The sequence below is a fragment of the Corylus avellana genome, chromosome ca4 (assembly GCF_901000735.1).
Source record: "Corylus avellana chromosome ca4, CavTom2PMs-1.0".
NCBI lineage: Eukaryota > Viridiplantae > Streptophyta > Magnoliopsida > Fagales > Betulaceae > Corylus > Corylus avellana.
In genome coordinates, this window is record NC_081544.1 from 20,999,115 (window position 1) to 21,014,234 (window position 15,120).

At 38.5% G+C, this 15,120-nt stretch overlaps 1 protein-coding gene across 2 annotated transcripts in view; it reads right to left on the minus strand.

Annotated features, from left to right (window-relative positions):
• LOC132177355 (sulfhydryl oxidase 2) overlaps positions 1-14,790 on the minus strand; it is a 22,383-nt gene extending 7,593 nt beyond the window's left edge. For both annotated transcript variants that reach the window (XM_059589629.1, XM_059589628.1), the window contains exons 1-9: positions 14,357-14,790; positions 13,761-13,785; positions 13,584-13,676; positions 9,987-10,168; positions 7,437-7,506; positions 7,266-7,334; positions 7,101-7,174; positions 6,865-7,015; positions 5,076-5,116 (exon numbers count right to left, since the gene is read on the minus strand). In XM_059589629.1, the coding sequence (XP_059445612.1) occupies positions 5,076-5,116; positions 6,865-7,015; positions 7,101-7,174; positions 7,266-7,334; positions 7,437-7,506; positions 9,987-10,168; positions 13,584-13,676; positions 13,761-13,785; positions 14,357-14,574 (923 nt within the window). In that variant the 5' untranslated portion in view covers positions 14,575-14,790. The remainder of the gene's footprint in view (positions 1-5,075; positions 5,117-6,864; positions 7,016-7,100; positions 7,175-7,265; positions 7,335-7,436; positions 7,507-9,986; positions 10,169-13,583; positions 13,677-13,760; positions 13,786-14,356) is intronic.
• Positions 14,791-15,120: the final 330 nt, after the last annotated feature.

Genomic DNA, 15,120 nt, shown 5'->3' on the forward strand with positions numbered 1-15,120 from the left:
GGGGGAATGGAGTTTGAGTCCGTTGTTTCATTTTGGACAAGAAAGGGTGGATCAAACATCGGAGTTGAAGTTGTCTGGGTCTGAATCAGGCATGGATGGGGATAAAATTGCTGAAACAGTAGGTTTGGAGGATTTAGGGTCAGACACGATTTCAACCAGCTGGGTAGTGGGAAACTGCCTCAATTTTTGCCCAAAAATTGGAGTTTCGGATGAGGGGAAAAAGGAGGAATTGGAGGCTCTTTTCAATGCCATTGAAGCCTCTAGAAAGCAGTACGATTCGGACTTGGGAGGTGTTTCTGCATGTGTTCCTGCACTCAAAGGCCTTGAAGAGATTGAGGAAAGTGAGAGGGTTGCTTTGGTGGATCATGAAGCTTAATATTGTAGTATGGAATGTGAGAGGGTTGAATGCCCTCAAAAAAAGGTTGCGCATTAGGGGTCTTTTGAAAGAATGGAAAGTAGATGTAGTGTGTTTGATTGAGACGAAGATGAAGACTATCTCTCGAGAGGTGATTCATAGTCTTTGGGGAGGTCAACATGTGGGTGGAAGTATAAAGGCTCTAATGGTTTGTCGGGAGGGATGCTAATGATGTGGGATAGGAGGGTAGTGGAATGTAAGGAGGAGTGTGTGGGACATTTCACTTTGGCTTGTTCGTTTCAAAATGTAGAGGATAGATGGGTGTGGGCGTTTGGGGGAGTGTATGGGCCAAATGAGGAAGTGGAGAGAGGGGCGCTTTGGGACGAATTGGCTGGTTTGATGAGGGTTTGGGAGGTCCCTTGGTGTTTGGGTGGAGATTTTAACATTGAACGATTTCCCAGTGAGCGCTCCAATGTTTCTTATTATTCATCGGGCATGATGGATTTCTCGGATTTCATTTCAGAAAATAATCTGGTGGATATGCCGATGATGGGGGGTCAATTTACTTGGTCCAATAATCAAGAAAATGAGAGTTGGTCGAGGATTGACCGGTTCTTGCTTTCGTCGGATTGGGAAGATCACTACCCAGCAGTTGTTCAAAGGAGACTTCAACGCCTGCTCTCGGATCACTTTCCTTTATTACTGGACTGCGGGACTCCTTGTGGAGGTAAGAAGGGTTTTAAATTTGAAAATATGTGGCTTAAGGCAGAGGGTTTTGTTGATAAGGTTGCTTCTTGGTGGGGGTCGTATTTGTTTGAGGGATTGCCTAGTTTTGTGCTTGCTAGTAAATTAAAATCCCTTAAAGTGGACTTGAAAAAGTGGAATGAGGAGGTCTTTGGGGATATTGGGAGGAAAAAGAAAGAGTTATTGGGAGGTATCCAGGAGTTGGATGAGTTGGCAGAATCGAGAGGCTTAGATCAAGAGGAGAAAATTCGAAAGGCGGACAAGTTGAAAGATTTGGAGAATACATTGTTGTGTGAAGAAATTCATTGGCGTCAAAAATCGAGAGCTTTGTAGCTCAAGGAGGGGGATCGGAATACTCGCTTTTTCCACAAGATGGCTAATTCTCACCGAAGGTACAAACGTATGGAAGTGCTTCGTATTAATGGCGTTTTATCCGATGATCCAGTTGAGGTTAAAGATCACATAGTGCAGTATTACCAATCTCTTTATTCGGAACAAAGCTCTTGGCGCCCTAGAATGGATAACCAGCAGTTTTTGTCCATCGATGAGGAGGATAATCGGTGGTTAGAAAGAGATTTTGAGGAAAAGGAGGTTTGGGAGGTGGTAAAAGGCATGGATGGTGATAAGGCTCCGGGTCCAGATGGCTTTTCCATGGCTTTTTTTCAAGCTTGCTGGGGTGTTATTAAACAAGACGTTATGGTGGTTTTTGCAGAGTTCCATCGTAGACGTCAAATGGTGAAGAGCTTGAATGCAACTTTTATTTCCTTGATTCCGAAAAAGGCAGATGCGGTGGAGATGAAGGACTTTCGGCCCATTAGCTTGGTGGGAGGAGTGTATAAAATTGTGTCTAAGGTTCTTGCCAATAGATTGAGAACTGTCTTGGGTAAGGTCATTTCCTATTCTCAAAATACTTTTATTGGGGGTCGGCAAATCCTAGATTCCGTTCTTATTGCAAATGAATGTGTGGATAGTCGCTTGAAATCAGGGGTGCCTGGTGTTCTTTGTAAATTGGATTTGGAAAAGGCCTACGACCATGTAAATTGGGATTTTGTTTTGTACTTGCTGCATAGATGTGGGTTTGGTGGGAGGTGGAGGGCTTGGATAGAGTGGTGTATTAAGACGGTAAGATTCTCCGTTCTTGTGAATGGCTCTCCGGAAGGGTTCTTTAGCAGTTCGAGGGGAATCCGGCAAGGTGATCCTCTCTCTCCGTTATTGTTTGTGCTTGTTATGGAGGCGTTGAGTAAGATGGTGAATGCGACGGTTGATCAAGGCCTTTTGACTGGGTTCTCGGTGGGTAATAGGGTCTTGTCGGAGTTGATGGTCTCTCATTCCTTATTTGCGGATGACACTTTGATTTTTTGTGAAGATTCTATCGAGCAAATCCGGTATGTTCGTCTCATCCTCTTATGTTTTGAAGCTGTTTCGGGTTTGAGAGTGAATCTTGGAAAGTCAAAGATTGTGGCCATTGGTGAGGTGGAGAACATTGGGGGCTTAGCTAACATCCTTGGGTGTAATGTTGCTGATTTGCCTATGAAGTATTTGGGTCTCCCTCTTGGGGCATCGTTCAAGGATACGGCTATGTGGAATGAAGTGATTGAAAAGATGGAGCGTCAGATGGCAGGTTGGAAGAGAATGTATCTTTCTAAAGGAGGTCGTTTAACCCTCATCAAGAGCACTTTGGCTAATCTTCCGACTTACTTTTTGTCTTTGTTTCCGATTCCTGCTAGTGTAGCTAAAAGGATCGAGAAAGTCCAAAGAGATTTCTTGTGGGGAGGTATGGGGGATGAGCCCAAGTTGCATCTTGTAAGTTGGAACCAAGTTTGCAGCCCTCTTCGATATGGTGGTCTTGGCATTCGGAAGATGTACCAGTTTAACCAAGCTCTTTTGGGGAAATGGCTTTGGAGATACGCAAATGAGAACGGGGCTCTTTGGTGTAATTTGATCAAAGCTAAGTATGGAGATCAAGAAGGTGGGTGGTGCACGAAGGAGGTCTTGGGCTCTCATGGTGTGGGTCTATGGAAGCATATTCGTAAAGGGTGGAATTTCTTTGCCAAAGGTATTCGTTTTGAGGTGGGGGAGGGTTCGAAAGTCAGATTCTGGCATGATATTTGGTGTGGGGACAACTCTTTGAAGCAAGTTTTTCCGTCCTTATACAGTATCGCCAGACACAAAGAAGCTTGGGTGAAGGATAATTTTATTGGGAGGAATGGGGTTGTTGAGTGGAATGTCATTTTTGTTCGATCGGTCCAAGATTGGGAGATGGATTTGATTTCTCCTTTTTTTGATCGATTGTATTCTTACAAGGTCTCCCTAGGCAGTGTAGATCGTATTTGCTAGTCTTCGTCCAAGAAGGGCAAGTTCGAGGTTAAGTCGTTCTATAAGGCCTTGTCCATTTCTAATCGAGAGGAGTTTCCTTGGAAGAGCATCTGGCGTACTAAGGCGCCTCAACGGGTGGCTTTTTTCGGTTGGACTGCGGCCTTAAGTAAAATTTTGACTCATGATACGCTGCGTAAGAGGAACATAGTGGTTATGGAGTGGTGTTGTATGTGCAAGAAGACCGGAGAGTCAGTCGATCACCTGCTTCTCCATTGTGAGCTCGCAAGTGCTCTTTGGCACATGATTTTTCAGCGTTTTGGGTTGCATTGGGTCATGCCTTGCAGGGTGAGGGCCTTGTTTGCTAGCTGGTGGTCGGGAGGACATTCTCGAAGCGCGGTTGTGTGGAAGATGATACCTCTGTGTCTTATGTGGTGTATTTGGAATGAAAGAAATGCTAGATGTTTTGAAAATTCCACTAGGACCATAGAGGAATTGACTCATTTCTTCCTCTTTACTCTTTACTCTTGGACGGCCGCTTGGCTAGCTTCTTTAGTGATTAGTTTCTCTGATTTTCTTTTTCATTTCTCCCCCTCCTAGGCGCTCTCTATTTATACTTCCCGTATATATGGGTTGCGCCCCTCTGCGCTCTTTTTATATATCATCATTACTTATCAAAAAAAAAAGTCGTTACAAATGGTATTAAAGCAACTTAGTAACATCATGTAGCATTGAGGCATTGCATAACGTGGGTCCTGACGACAATGTCCGGAATTTGAGTGGAGAAAATTGTGAACCCCAAAAAATTAGCCCCAATTTGGAAGGGTGAATTGTCCACATTGAGTGGGTGGATTATAAAGGTACTCGTAGATGCTAAGTCCCACATTAGCTCCTTATTAGGTAAGACTGGGCTTTATAAGCGATTGTATAAAACTCCAATTGTAATTTGACTAGTCCTTTTAGAGTAATGGCACAAATCTGCCTAGCGCTTTCCTTGGACCGTGACAAATATACCGACACGTGCTTGCAAAGTATGATAAATATATCATACTTTGCTTGTCTCCTGAAACAATCTCCAGAAAGCAACAATACGTAGTAGCTTTCTTTGCCTTCTTCTTAGGACACATCAAGAAATGGCACAATGATAATGTTGATTAATAACCCCCACCATATATGAATTTATGAATATGTATTCATGGCACCACCCTCACAAGCCCTCAAACGTGTGAGCAGCAAATGAACTTAACTATCCACACCTCCATATGTGCTCTTCTCTAAGCCTATCCCATTACACCAGGTATCTCCTAGATGCAGGACTCGGCGAAGAACTTCAGTCAGTTGTTCAGATTTGTTTAACCTTCTTTTTTTTTTGGTGAAAACTTCATGGTATTCTCCTCTGAGAACATCACCCTTGTGCATAAAGCAAGATAGCTGTTTTCTGTAATTTTGTGAAGGTAATTAAATACAAAACTTACTTAAAGGCACACAAACTAAATATAAAAATGCTAAAGACACAAACTAAATATCAAAATGCTAAAATAGGCACACAAACTAAATATCAAAATGTAAAAGTTTGATACTTGCTATGTGAATGATGATTAACACGCTAAACCATTAATCAAAATTTGAAGAATTGAGAAAAAAAAAAAAAAAAAAACACTACCTAAAGCCCCGAGTATCATTCTTGCTACCGCGACAGAACATCTGCAATAGAACATGCAAAAATAATCAAAACAGTTGGAAAATATTACATCACGAGAAATTGAATCAACAGCCAACATAGTAACCAACCACAAAAAAATAATAATAATAATAATAAAACTTAGAATGGATTCACTGCAGAAACAAATGTACTAGCCAGCATCAAAGATCATCCCAAACTACGGACTTGGCATATCACTCACCTCTGCAGGGACTAGGTAAATGACTGAAGCACTGAAGTCCCCAAACAATAAACCACCATCCGTACTAATAGTCAAATCATATCATAGTTGGATAAAATTATAAATCAAGAATTTCATGATCATCAAATCAGTAACTATACAACATCTTAAATATGTGGGAAGAAACAGAGCTTTCAAAAAATCAATCATGAAAGTATATAACAATTAGCTTATTCTTAACTGTAGACAACACGAGTAGTCAGCAAGAACTGAAGGAACTCATTGCTACATTGTAAGTCCAAGGGATAACAAGTGGCAGTCTCCAACTGAACAAGTCTGAAGTGATACTCTCATTAATCTCATTTACTTTGTAAATTTTAGGAAAGAGAAGGAGAAGAACATCAGGGGTAGGATGTGCTAGGCACAGGGCATAGTTTAGGCATGCAATATTTATTAGTTTTCCAGAATGACATTGGTTGATTTTTGTGGGTCTAACTATAACTATTTCCTGTTAAGGGCCCTAGCAAGAAGTTCTTAAACAAGCTCATAGTTTGAGCCAATTCAATTGGTTTAATTGAAATACAATGGTTCGAGATGCGATTTGGCTTGCAAAAGAAAATTTTACTCATAAATTTTTTTAAAAAAAAAAATATACACTAGTTCGAGATACAATGTAGAACATAATTGATATAGCCCAGGTGGAAGGTCCAACAGTCGGTGCTGGAGGACCCAAATACACCTGGATGTATCACTAAAAAGGTTGCAGATATGTTGTTCCACAATTTCAAGCAAGATTGGCTCATACAACATGAGCTATGGGGAATCTTCAAGAGCTGAGGAGCTCAAAATTGAAGCCCTAGAGAAGAAACATAAGGGAAATTTCAAAATCTGATCTTTTTTTGCCCCCTCAAACTAACACAAACCCTGATTAAGTGTATATATGTAGATTTCTCTTTTCTTTTCTTTTCTTTTTCTTTTTTTTTTTTAACTTGGTCCCTAAGCATATTGCTTGGGCCCATACTAACCTCAACTATGAGAAGTTTACATGTAAAACCAGGCCAGACCCATAACATATAACTAAAGCCCAACATAGTAAAACCCTTAAACCTGAACCAACTCTAGATTGAACTTGAATGACCCAAACACCCTCAAAAGTATTAAACAAAAGTCAATAAAATCTTGATAACTTCTAATTTCAATGAACCAGCCCCAGATTTTTCTTTTGGAGTCCCTTTGTACATTTTTCGAATTTACAAGTCGCTCATCAATCTTGACTGCATCAATGATGAAGACTAGCAACACCTGCTTATGACATTTTCATCACTTAAATAGACGATTATCTAGTTGGAAGAACATTACTTAGTGCTTCTATACTGCCAATATTCATGACTAAACAATATGTCCATAATTGTAAAAGAAAACATAAAATGTAATTGAAGAAAATCAAGTCAAATATTTATCAGCCAATACCAAAATCTAGGTAAAAGAGTGTCTTTTTAAATCCTGTCTGTGCAACAGAGAGAATGACAGTAAATTTAATAAGGTGAAACAAAGCCTTTGAGTATCTACCCAATATCCTCGAGGAACATCTTTTCCACAAATCTGAAAATTCCGCAATGCGCTCTTTCCATCACTATCTTCCTGCTTCTCAGTTGACCACATGTCTGATGGGCATAAGTCATCAAAGTTCACAAGCACCTCTGCACTGCCCTTCCGACACCTGCCATATATTTCAAAATTGAAACAATGGAGGAAGAATCATATTAGGCAGAGAAAAATGGCATACTGGAAATTTTGTCTGGTACCTCCTAGAAGGATGATGAGCCACCAAAAGTTGCAGGAATTTTATTAGTGAAGCCCGGGTTTCTGATTTGATCATCTGAAACACATGCATAAAATAGATTGATAGAATTCATTAGCAATAACGATCCCAAACTAATAAAGGCTGACGAGAAAACAAAAAAGTATACCTTTTGTTCTAAGATGATGTCAAAGGCTGTTGATGTTGCCTCCTCAACATCATACACAGCTCGTGCAATCTTACAAAAGTTTTGTTGCAAGAGTTAATATTTATTTCATATAGAACAAAATTTAATTTGTAATAGAAGTGGAGCAATTATATCTAATGTTCTTGTGCAGACCTGTCCAGGGTCTGAGCCATTTGATGAAAGATGCTCATTTTCAAATTTCTCATCATCCAAGCCAAAAGAGCTGCAAAGTTAAAAGCATGTTAGAATATAGTGACAAAAACAACTCTAGAAGCTAAAATATGCACAAAAGTTTACAAAACTAAATGTTTAAGTGGCCATTGTCATCTCCCCCGTGCTTGGTTTGCCATGTCTGATTCCAGCATCTACCCACCAACGCATTAGATACTAGCATATAGAAGAACTTGGTCACAAGAATTATGGTTTAATGGTTCAAAACTAATGGAATGTAGCCTCTTTGAAGTAGCAAAACAGTTTAGCTTAATTTGACACATAGATCGTTCTCCTGTATAGCATCTACCCACCAAGGCCCTTACCACTTCTGCCAACCCCAAGAGGTTATGATTCGACGACACTTTTTTTTTTTTTTTTTGATAAGTATGATTCGACGACACTTAATTGCGTAACTTTGTTGTGCTAACCATTTTGCATAATAAAGTGTTAGTTTGTACCCTGCGAAAGTGTGGATAAGTATAATGAAGCATACCCACCCACATTATTGTTTGCATAAATTTAATTCAATTTTTTTGTCTTAAAACATCAGACTAATGGCTTAAGCCCAATTCAGTATTGAATCTATCGGTGTGTTGGAGATATAAGATATGGGACAAGCCAACACTACATATCATGTTGAGTAAGCCACAGAGAGATATTATGGGCTTTTGGAGAGAGAGAGAATTCTATTGAAAAGCACAAGATAGATCTCCGAGGGCGTTGTTTTAATGGCTAGATCACTCCATTAGTTGCTAATAGAGGCTCCTTCTTGAGTTTCATTGGCTTGTTGAAGTTTAGATCTTGAATTATCTTCCACTTCCTTTTCCTTTACTATTCTTTCTTATTTTACTTTCTTTTTTGTTTTATCTTCTCTCCTATACCCCCCTCCCCCCAATGCACTACTGTAGTACTGTTGCACCCTAAAGTATTTATTTATAAAGAAACAATATATGACAATAACATTACATTGCTAGATATTACATTACATTATAAGACATAAGTTGTGCACCCAAGCATATGCAAACACATGACATTCTGAGCGAGTAAATAAATTTTTACAAAAGAAAAAACCCTGATTAAGTAATGCATCTGGTTACAATAACTCCACAAAGAATTTTTCTTGAAAAAATAAATGTGGACATAATTAGTGAGTATCAACTACTACTACAATACTACTGCCCAAGATAATAAGATTAAAAGTGAGGCAATTAAACAAAGTTTCTAATAATTAAGAAAATCCTGTATCAAGATTTTATGAACCTCTCATGCTTGCAAAACCAACAATGACGGAATAGATGACAAATGATTCTTCTAGTCCTAGATGAAGGATTTTCTTATCAAGGATTTTTTTTGATATATACTTATCAAAAAAAAAAGTCCTAGATGATATGGCAATAAATAGGAAAGTGGACAAACTTTTCATTCATGCAGTTCAGATTTTGCCCAAAATAGATATCCATAGGTACAAGGCAACTCTAGAGGCAGCATGAATAGACTATTAAATCATCAATTGTCCAAAAAGCTTAAGCCGATAGGAGATGAAGGATTTAATTATTTAATTAATATTATAAAACTCCCCCTTATCTGTGGGTTCAAACCCCTCAACAAGTGAGGCCTAACACGCAGAATATTTAACTAAAATAAAAGGTAAAATATGAAATCATGGTTTAAATTCAAGACCTCAACTATAATATTATATTAAATCACCAATTATAATAAATAAAAAATTAAGCTAATAAGAAATTGTGAATTCAATTATTTAATTACTATTCTAAAACAAATAAAGGAGGATAGAAAACCTAAGAGAAACCATTCGCATAAAGATTCTACAATGAAAAACCTCATGTACTTACACCACCACCATCCTTGTAATGAGAGCAAATCATCCACTAAAGTAAATGAAACTGATTCTATGATCCCTACATTATGAAAGGGAAGTCCCAAAAACATTTTGCATCGAATGGTTGTCAAGGAAACATATAGATTCAAATAATTTAAAGTGTATTTTCAAATGATTTTCACTCCCTTTAAGAGGTAAACACTTTAATGAATTTGAACTCCTATTCCAATAAACAAAAGAAAAGAAGGGGGGGGAGGGGGGAGGGGGGGGTGCTCATTTGTTGAAAACTTATATAGTTGGAAAAGTGAAAACCAAGACCTACTTAGCCACGATGTAAAGCATCAAATTGATAAAAAGTACAAAAATAAACTCATAATTAAGCACATTGAGAATATTTGTGTATTTTTTAAGTTCAAATTTATTTTAAACTTCCCATTTGAATGACTATTTTGCCATGCATTCAATTTATTCACCTCAAAGGTACAAATGCATGAGAAAACTTTCAAAAAAACACAGGACTTGAAAATATGTATTTTACATATTTCAAATCACAACACTGAAAGTGTAAATTCCAACATGATGCCAGCTTTAAATAAAACACATAGTACAACATAACCTCCAAACAATAAATAGATGTAAATACCTCATACCTGCCTATTTGCTTGTTGATCCAATGAAGCAATTTATCAGCTGTCCGTCCATCATCAATGACACGTAATTCATTTTTCTCTTGTTTAGGTTCCCAACCACCCGATACGAACTTAGGAGGATGGCCCCAAAAGAGCATTGGATAATGACCAACAGAAAACTTATCACAAAGTTTAGTGTTTATCTGTTCTGTCAGACAAGTGAAAGGAGAAGGACTAATCACCAATCCATGCTTTATATAAATAAGAGTGTGTGTCATTTAAAGAAGCAATAAGAGAAATGCAATAACTACAAAAGGAGAGGGGATAACAGATCAACACCAAAATCAGCATAATGACAAGAACTGAGATGACAAAATTAGACAAATTCTATCACTGAATGTTAATTATGGCTATAGAGAGCTCGTCTGATGAGCAGCTGTCTTCTTATATTGTGCCGTCCCTCCATTAGCTCTCTTTTATATGTATTATTTTTCTCCAAACTAACCAATTGCCTCCCCCCACCCCTACCACAAAAGGGGTGTGGCAGTTAATATAAAAGATAATATTCCTATTGTTGCACGGGACTGGGGTTTACTCTGCAGGGGTGGGTCCGAAGGGCCCTGCCTTGGAGAGGTTCCCCGACATAAAAAATAAATAAATAAAAAAATTTAAAAAAAAAATCCTATTGCTGATTGTTGTCAAGTTGTTAAGGAAAGGACCAAGGAAAACATCTTTCCAATATATTTGTCACCATAAAATGTGAGTAGATAGAAGGCATGAAAACAAGCATTAGAGCCACCTCACTTTTTTGTGCTTCATATTGCAGTTTTTCTTAAAATAGTCATTCCTTAAATTTTGCTTGTTCTTGGCTACTTCTTTATGTTAGAACATCCAACCCTAAAATTTAAGCTAGTTACAAGAACTTGGTCCAGCAATGTTCAGTCAACCACTCAGCACATGAGTAAGAGCCTACTCCTCATGCAAGCCATATACTCTCGGTTACACTAGTCCGGCCAAACTATCGGCTCTAATACCATTAGTTAGGAAGTGAAACCCTTGAAAGTTCTGCAAGTAAGGCCTTGATGCACATAGAAGGGACACCACTTTCCCACATGGTTGTATTTGAGACTTGATATCGATATATGCACTAGTAAGGTTTCTCCATCTACTAGCGTTTTTAGGTTGGATGACCTAACATAGTATCAAATTCCAATTTGTTTGTTTTTGGATCAATGTAGCATACCTGTTTGTCTTTGTTTCAACTTCAATTGGACCAATCAACCACAATGGTGTGCCGCTTTAGGAGATTATCCATCATAAGGATCTTTCGTAGGGCCGCCGACCAACCAAAAAATGCCCTTCTCAACGGAACTTTAGTACGCCAAACACTTTTCCAAGAAAAACAGACTCAATCATGACAACAGATGACATTGTAGAAGGATTTAACACCAAATAACCCCTTTTTGGAAGAGACCCACCAAAGCTTGTCCTCCCCTTCCCGTCTCACTCTCAATAAATACAACACCCGGAAAAATGATGCAAAGGCTTCCACCTCCCAATCATGAGCCTTTCTAGTTAAGATTGCATTCCACTGAATGGCACCGCCAAAAAATTCCACGAGAGTCGCAACAGATGCATCATTTATGCAAAAAGTCCAAAACAAGCGTACATCGGCTTATCTAAAGCCATATGCAAAACCCATTGAGCTACAGTATCAAGCAACATTGAGCTACATGTAGCGGACATTGTAGCTCAATGCATTACTTATTTTATCATTTCTTGTATCTCTATCCTTTTTTTTTAACATTTCTCTCGCCCCTTTTTTTGTGCTTCATGGAAGAAATGAAAGTTGCTTCTCTTTCTTCAGCCCCCTCCATGCCTATCAGCATTGTGCTTCGATGCTAGAGCCCCATTTCCCCAACGGCTCGTCGTCAATCTCCCAGCCAAAGGAGCTAGGCAAGAAGACGGTGGAGGTCTGGAAGGAGATCGTGGTTGGGTCAGAGAATCAAAGGGAAGGCAGGGGGGATTAAGCTTGGAAATCATTGGTGATGTTGGGTTACTAAAAAAAGGAGGCAAAGTCCCTATCTCTACTTCTCTCTCTGACTCAATTTCTCTTTCATTCTCTTCCTTTATGGTTTTCTCGCCGCAAATCTGTCTCTCCGGTGAGAATCAGATCCGTCCGATGTGTAGACTTCGGCTTCGTCTTGGTCTGATTCAACGCTGGAACAAGCTTCTGGAAATGACGGAAAGCCGATGTGCAAATCTCTCTCTCTGTCTTGGTCCAATTCCTCCTTGTTTGGCTTCATCCCATGTGCAGACGGTGGAAGCATGTGGTTAAAAATTCATGTGGAAATCAGTGAAGATGTGATTTTAACAAAAAGAAAATGAGTGGAGATGCGTGTGGCTTCATCCTGGTCTGAAGAAAAGGTGTGAGAAGAAAGAAAAGTAGAAAAAAAATTTGAAGAAAAGGGGATTGGTGTTTTTTTCATGGAGATTGTTTTTTAATTAAAAGGAATAAAAAATTAAAAATAAATATTATTTTAATAGAATAGATAAAAATATAACTAATCGGATGTAGGGGATCATTAAAAACCCATTAGCTAAACTAGATAAAGTGAGTTTTGACCATCCATTTTTCATAAACCATTGTGAGTGCTCTTAAGGGTTGTATCCCCACACCAAAGATCATGCCAAAAACTAACCTTAAAGCCATTTCCCACCTCAAATCTAGTATGATTACAAAACTTCCCCCAACCACTCCTAATATTCATCTATAAACCCACCTCATACGCCTTGATGGACTCCATAGAACACCACACTCCCCACGCACTTCCATATTTAGAGTCTACTAGCACCCTCCACCAAACCTATCTGTCAAGTTCATAGTGCCAAAACCATTTAGCTAAGACTAAGAGAGCATGATTGAATCTTAGCAAGTTCCTAATCCTCAACCCTCCCTCAAAGATCGATGTACAAACCTTTGACCATCTCACCAAATGATTTGAACTCTTCACTTAGCCCCCCATAATAAATCACGTTGAAACTTCTCAATACGATTTGCAACACTTGTAGGGAGAGGAAAAAGGGAGATGGAGTACGTAGGTAAGTTGGATAGGGTGCTCTTGATAAAGGTAATCCTGCCACCCTTAGACAAATACAAAATTTTCCAATAGCCAACCAACGTTTTATCTTCTCAATCACATCGTCCCATATATGCTTAGCCTATAGGATGTCCCCAATGGAAGGCCAAGATACTTCAAGGGCAGAGACGCAACCCCACAACCCAAAATTCCAGCCAACCCAGCCACATTATCAACATATCCCACAGGAACCAAATCCGACTTGGCTAAGTTTGTCTTAGCTATTCAAAAGTAAAACCAACATAGACCACAAAACATAGAAAAGGATGAATTTAAGCATTTTCTTGCCCATCTTCATCAATAGGACCCTCTGGGCATGGGACTAATTTACAACCATAGGGTTGCTAAGTCAATGGTCAGTTCCCGGAAGAAAAGTACTAACGTTTTTCATAGAAATAAAATATAAGAAACTAATTTCCAGATACCAAATATATCAAACCCTGTGAAGAAAGTAATCGATAAAGCACAGCATAAATACCTTCGATGCACAGTCTACCCTAGTCATCAATATGATTCCGGGATGCACTGCATCAGGTCCATTAAAAAGCCTAGCAACTTTTTCATAATGGGGCTGCACAATTGATTTTCAATCAACAACAAATAATAAAATAACATCCACTAGGAATTACAAGCCACAACCTTTAGCATACCATACCTTATAATTTCTGCAGGCAGGGCACCTGATAGAACAATAAAATTATGTTAATAAAATCAAACTCCACACGACAAAGGAATATCATATTTCTAAGTTCTTGAATAAATGCAGAGAAAAAAAGTTTTAAAAATAAACATAAAAGGCAATCACTCGGCTGCCAATCCCTTCAATTTGAGTGGCAAAAGTAGTAAACCATGTCTTCGTTTTCTGTATCCTAAACTCAGACTAGCAATCTAGGTCAGCCAAAGTGCAAGGTAACGCTAAGACCAGCTTCAAAAAACACACACCCACAAACACACAAAAACGCTTTTGAAATTATTCAACTTTTTATTTGGATTGCCCATTTCATATATCAACCAACAAGACATTAACACGTTAAGAAATTGCGTAAAACAGCTTCAGTTTAGCTCAAATAACATTTCTCCAACCAGTACTTTCCATAAAATTTGAATATTTTAATGCAAACAAACCCAATCAATGTATATCCAAATTATAGATCTCAAATATTCCATTGAACTAATTCTTTTGTTTTACAACCTGGAACGCAACCATTTTTTTCTCTCCTTTTTTTGTGAGGCTAAATTCGAAATACTGACCAGTGAGCGAAGAATTCGACAACCGCAAAGGTAGCAGGGGTGTCCCTGAGGACCGCATCGAAGTTCGTGACGTTCAAATCGACGGCATAATCGCGAACATCACCTTTCTCGGCATCGATCGCTCTGAGGATCGAGCGCGACCCTGAAGAAACCGACGTCGCTCCGGATCTCAACCAAAGCAGGCTCAGAAGACTCAGAACCAAATATATTTGAGACATGGAATTTAAGACCCAATTGGATAATGCGCCGATGAATCCTCTTCCACCACTAGGGTTTTGTGTGAGTGCGGAGTTTCAGAGGATTTTGCCTCAAGGACTGTTGGGGGAGAGAGCTGTTTACCGTTAATCGTTAGATCGCAGATGCGTCGCAGAAATTGGTCTTTTTCACGTTTCCGTATCTCCGTTGTACTCTCTCCGACTCGGTTGTCGTTGTATGAATCGATAATAAAAATTATTACAAAAAAATATATATTATTATTATTATTACGTTGTTTTAAAACATTTTTTGGTAGTGCGATTTTTACACGGAAACGACACTGTTTCCAATAAAATTATAAAAGTAAAGTGATGCTTCGATGGTGAGATTTTTATTTAAAAAGAAAATTAAAAATAACATTAAAAAAATATTGAAATATTAACTTGCCTTTTTAAAATTGTTTATATTTTCATACAATTCCTAAAGGACAGATTACAACATAATTATAAGGAAAAACATTCTGATCTCATTAATAGAAGAAGAATCACGAGCATAAAATTCTTACATCG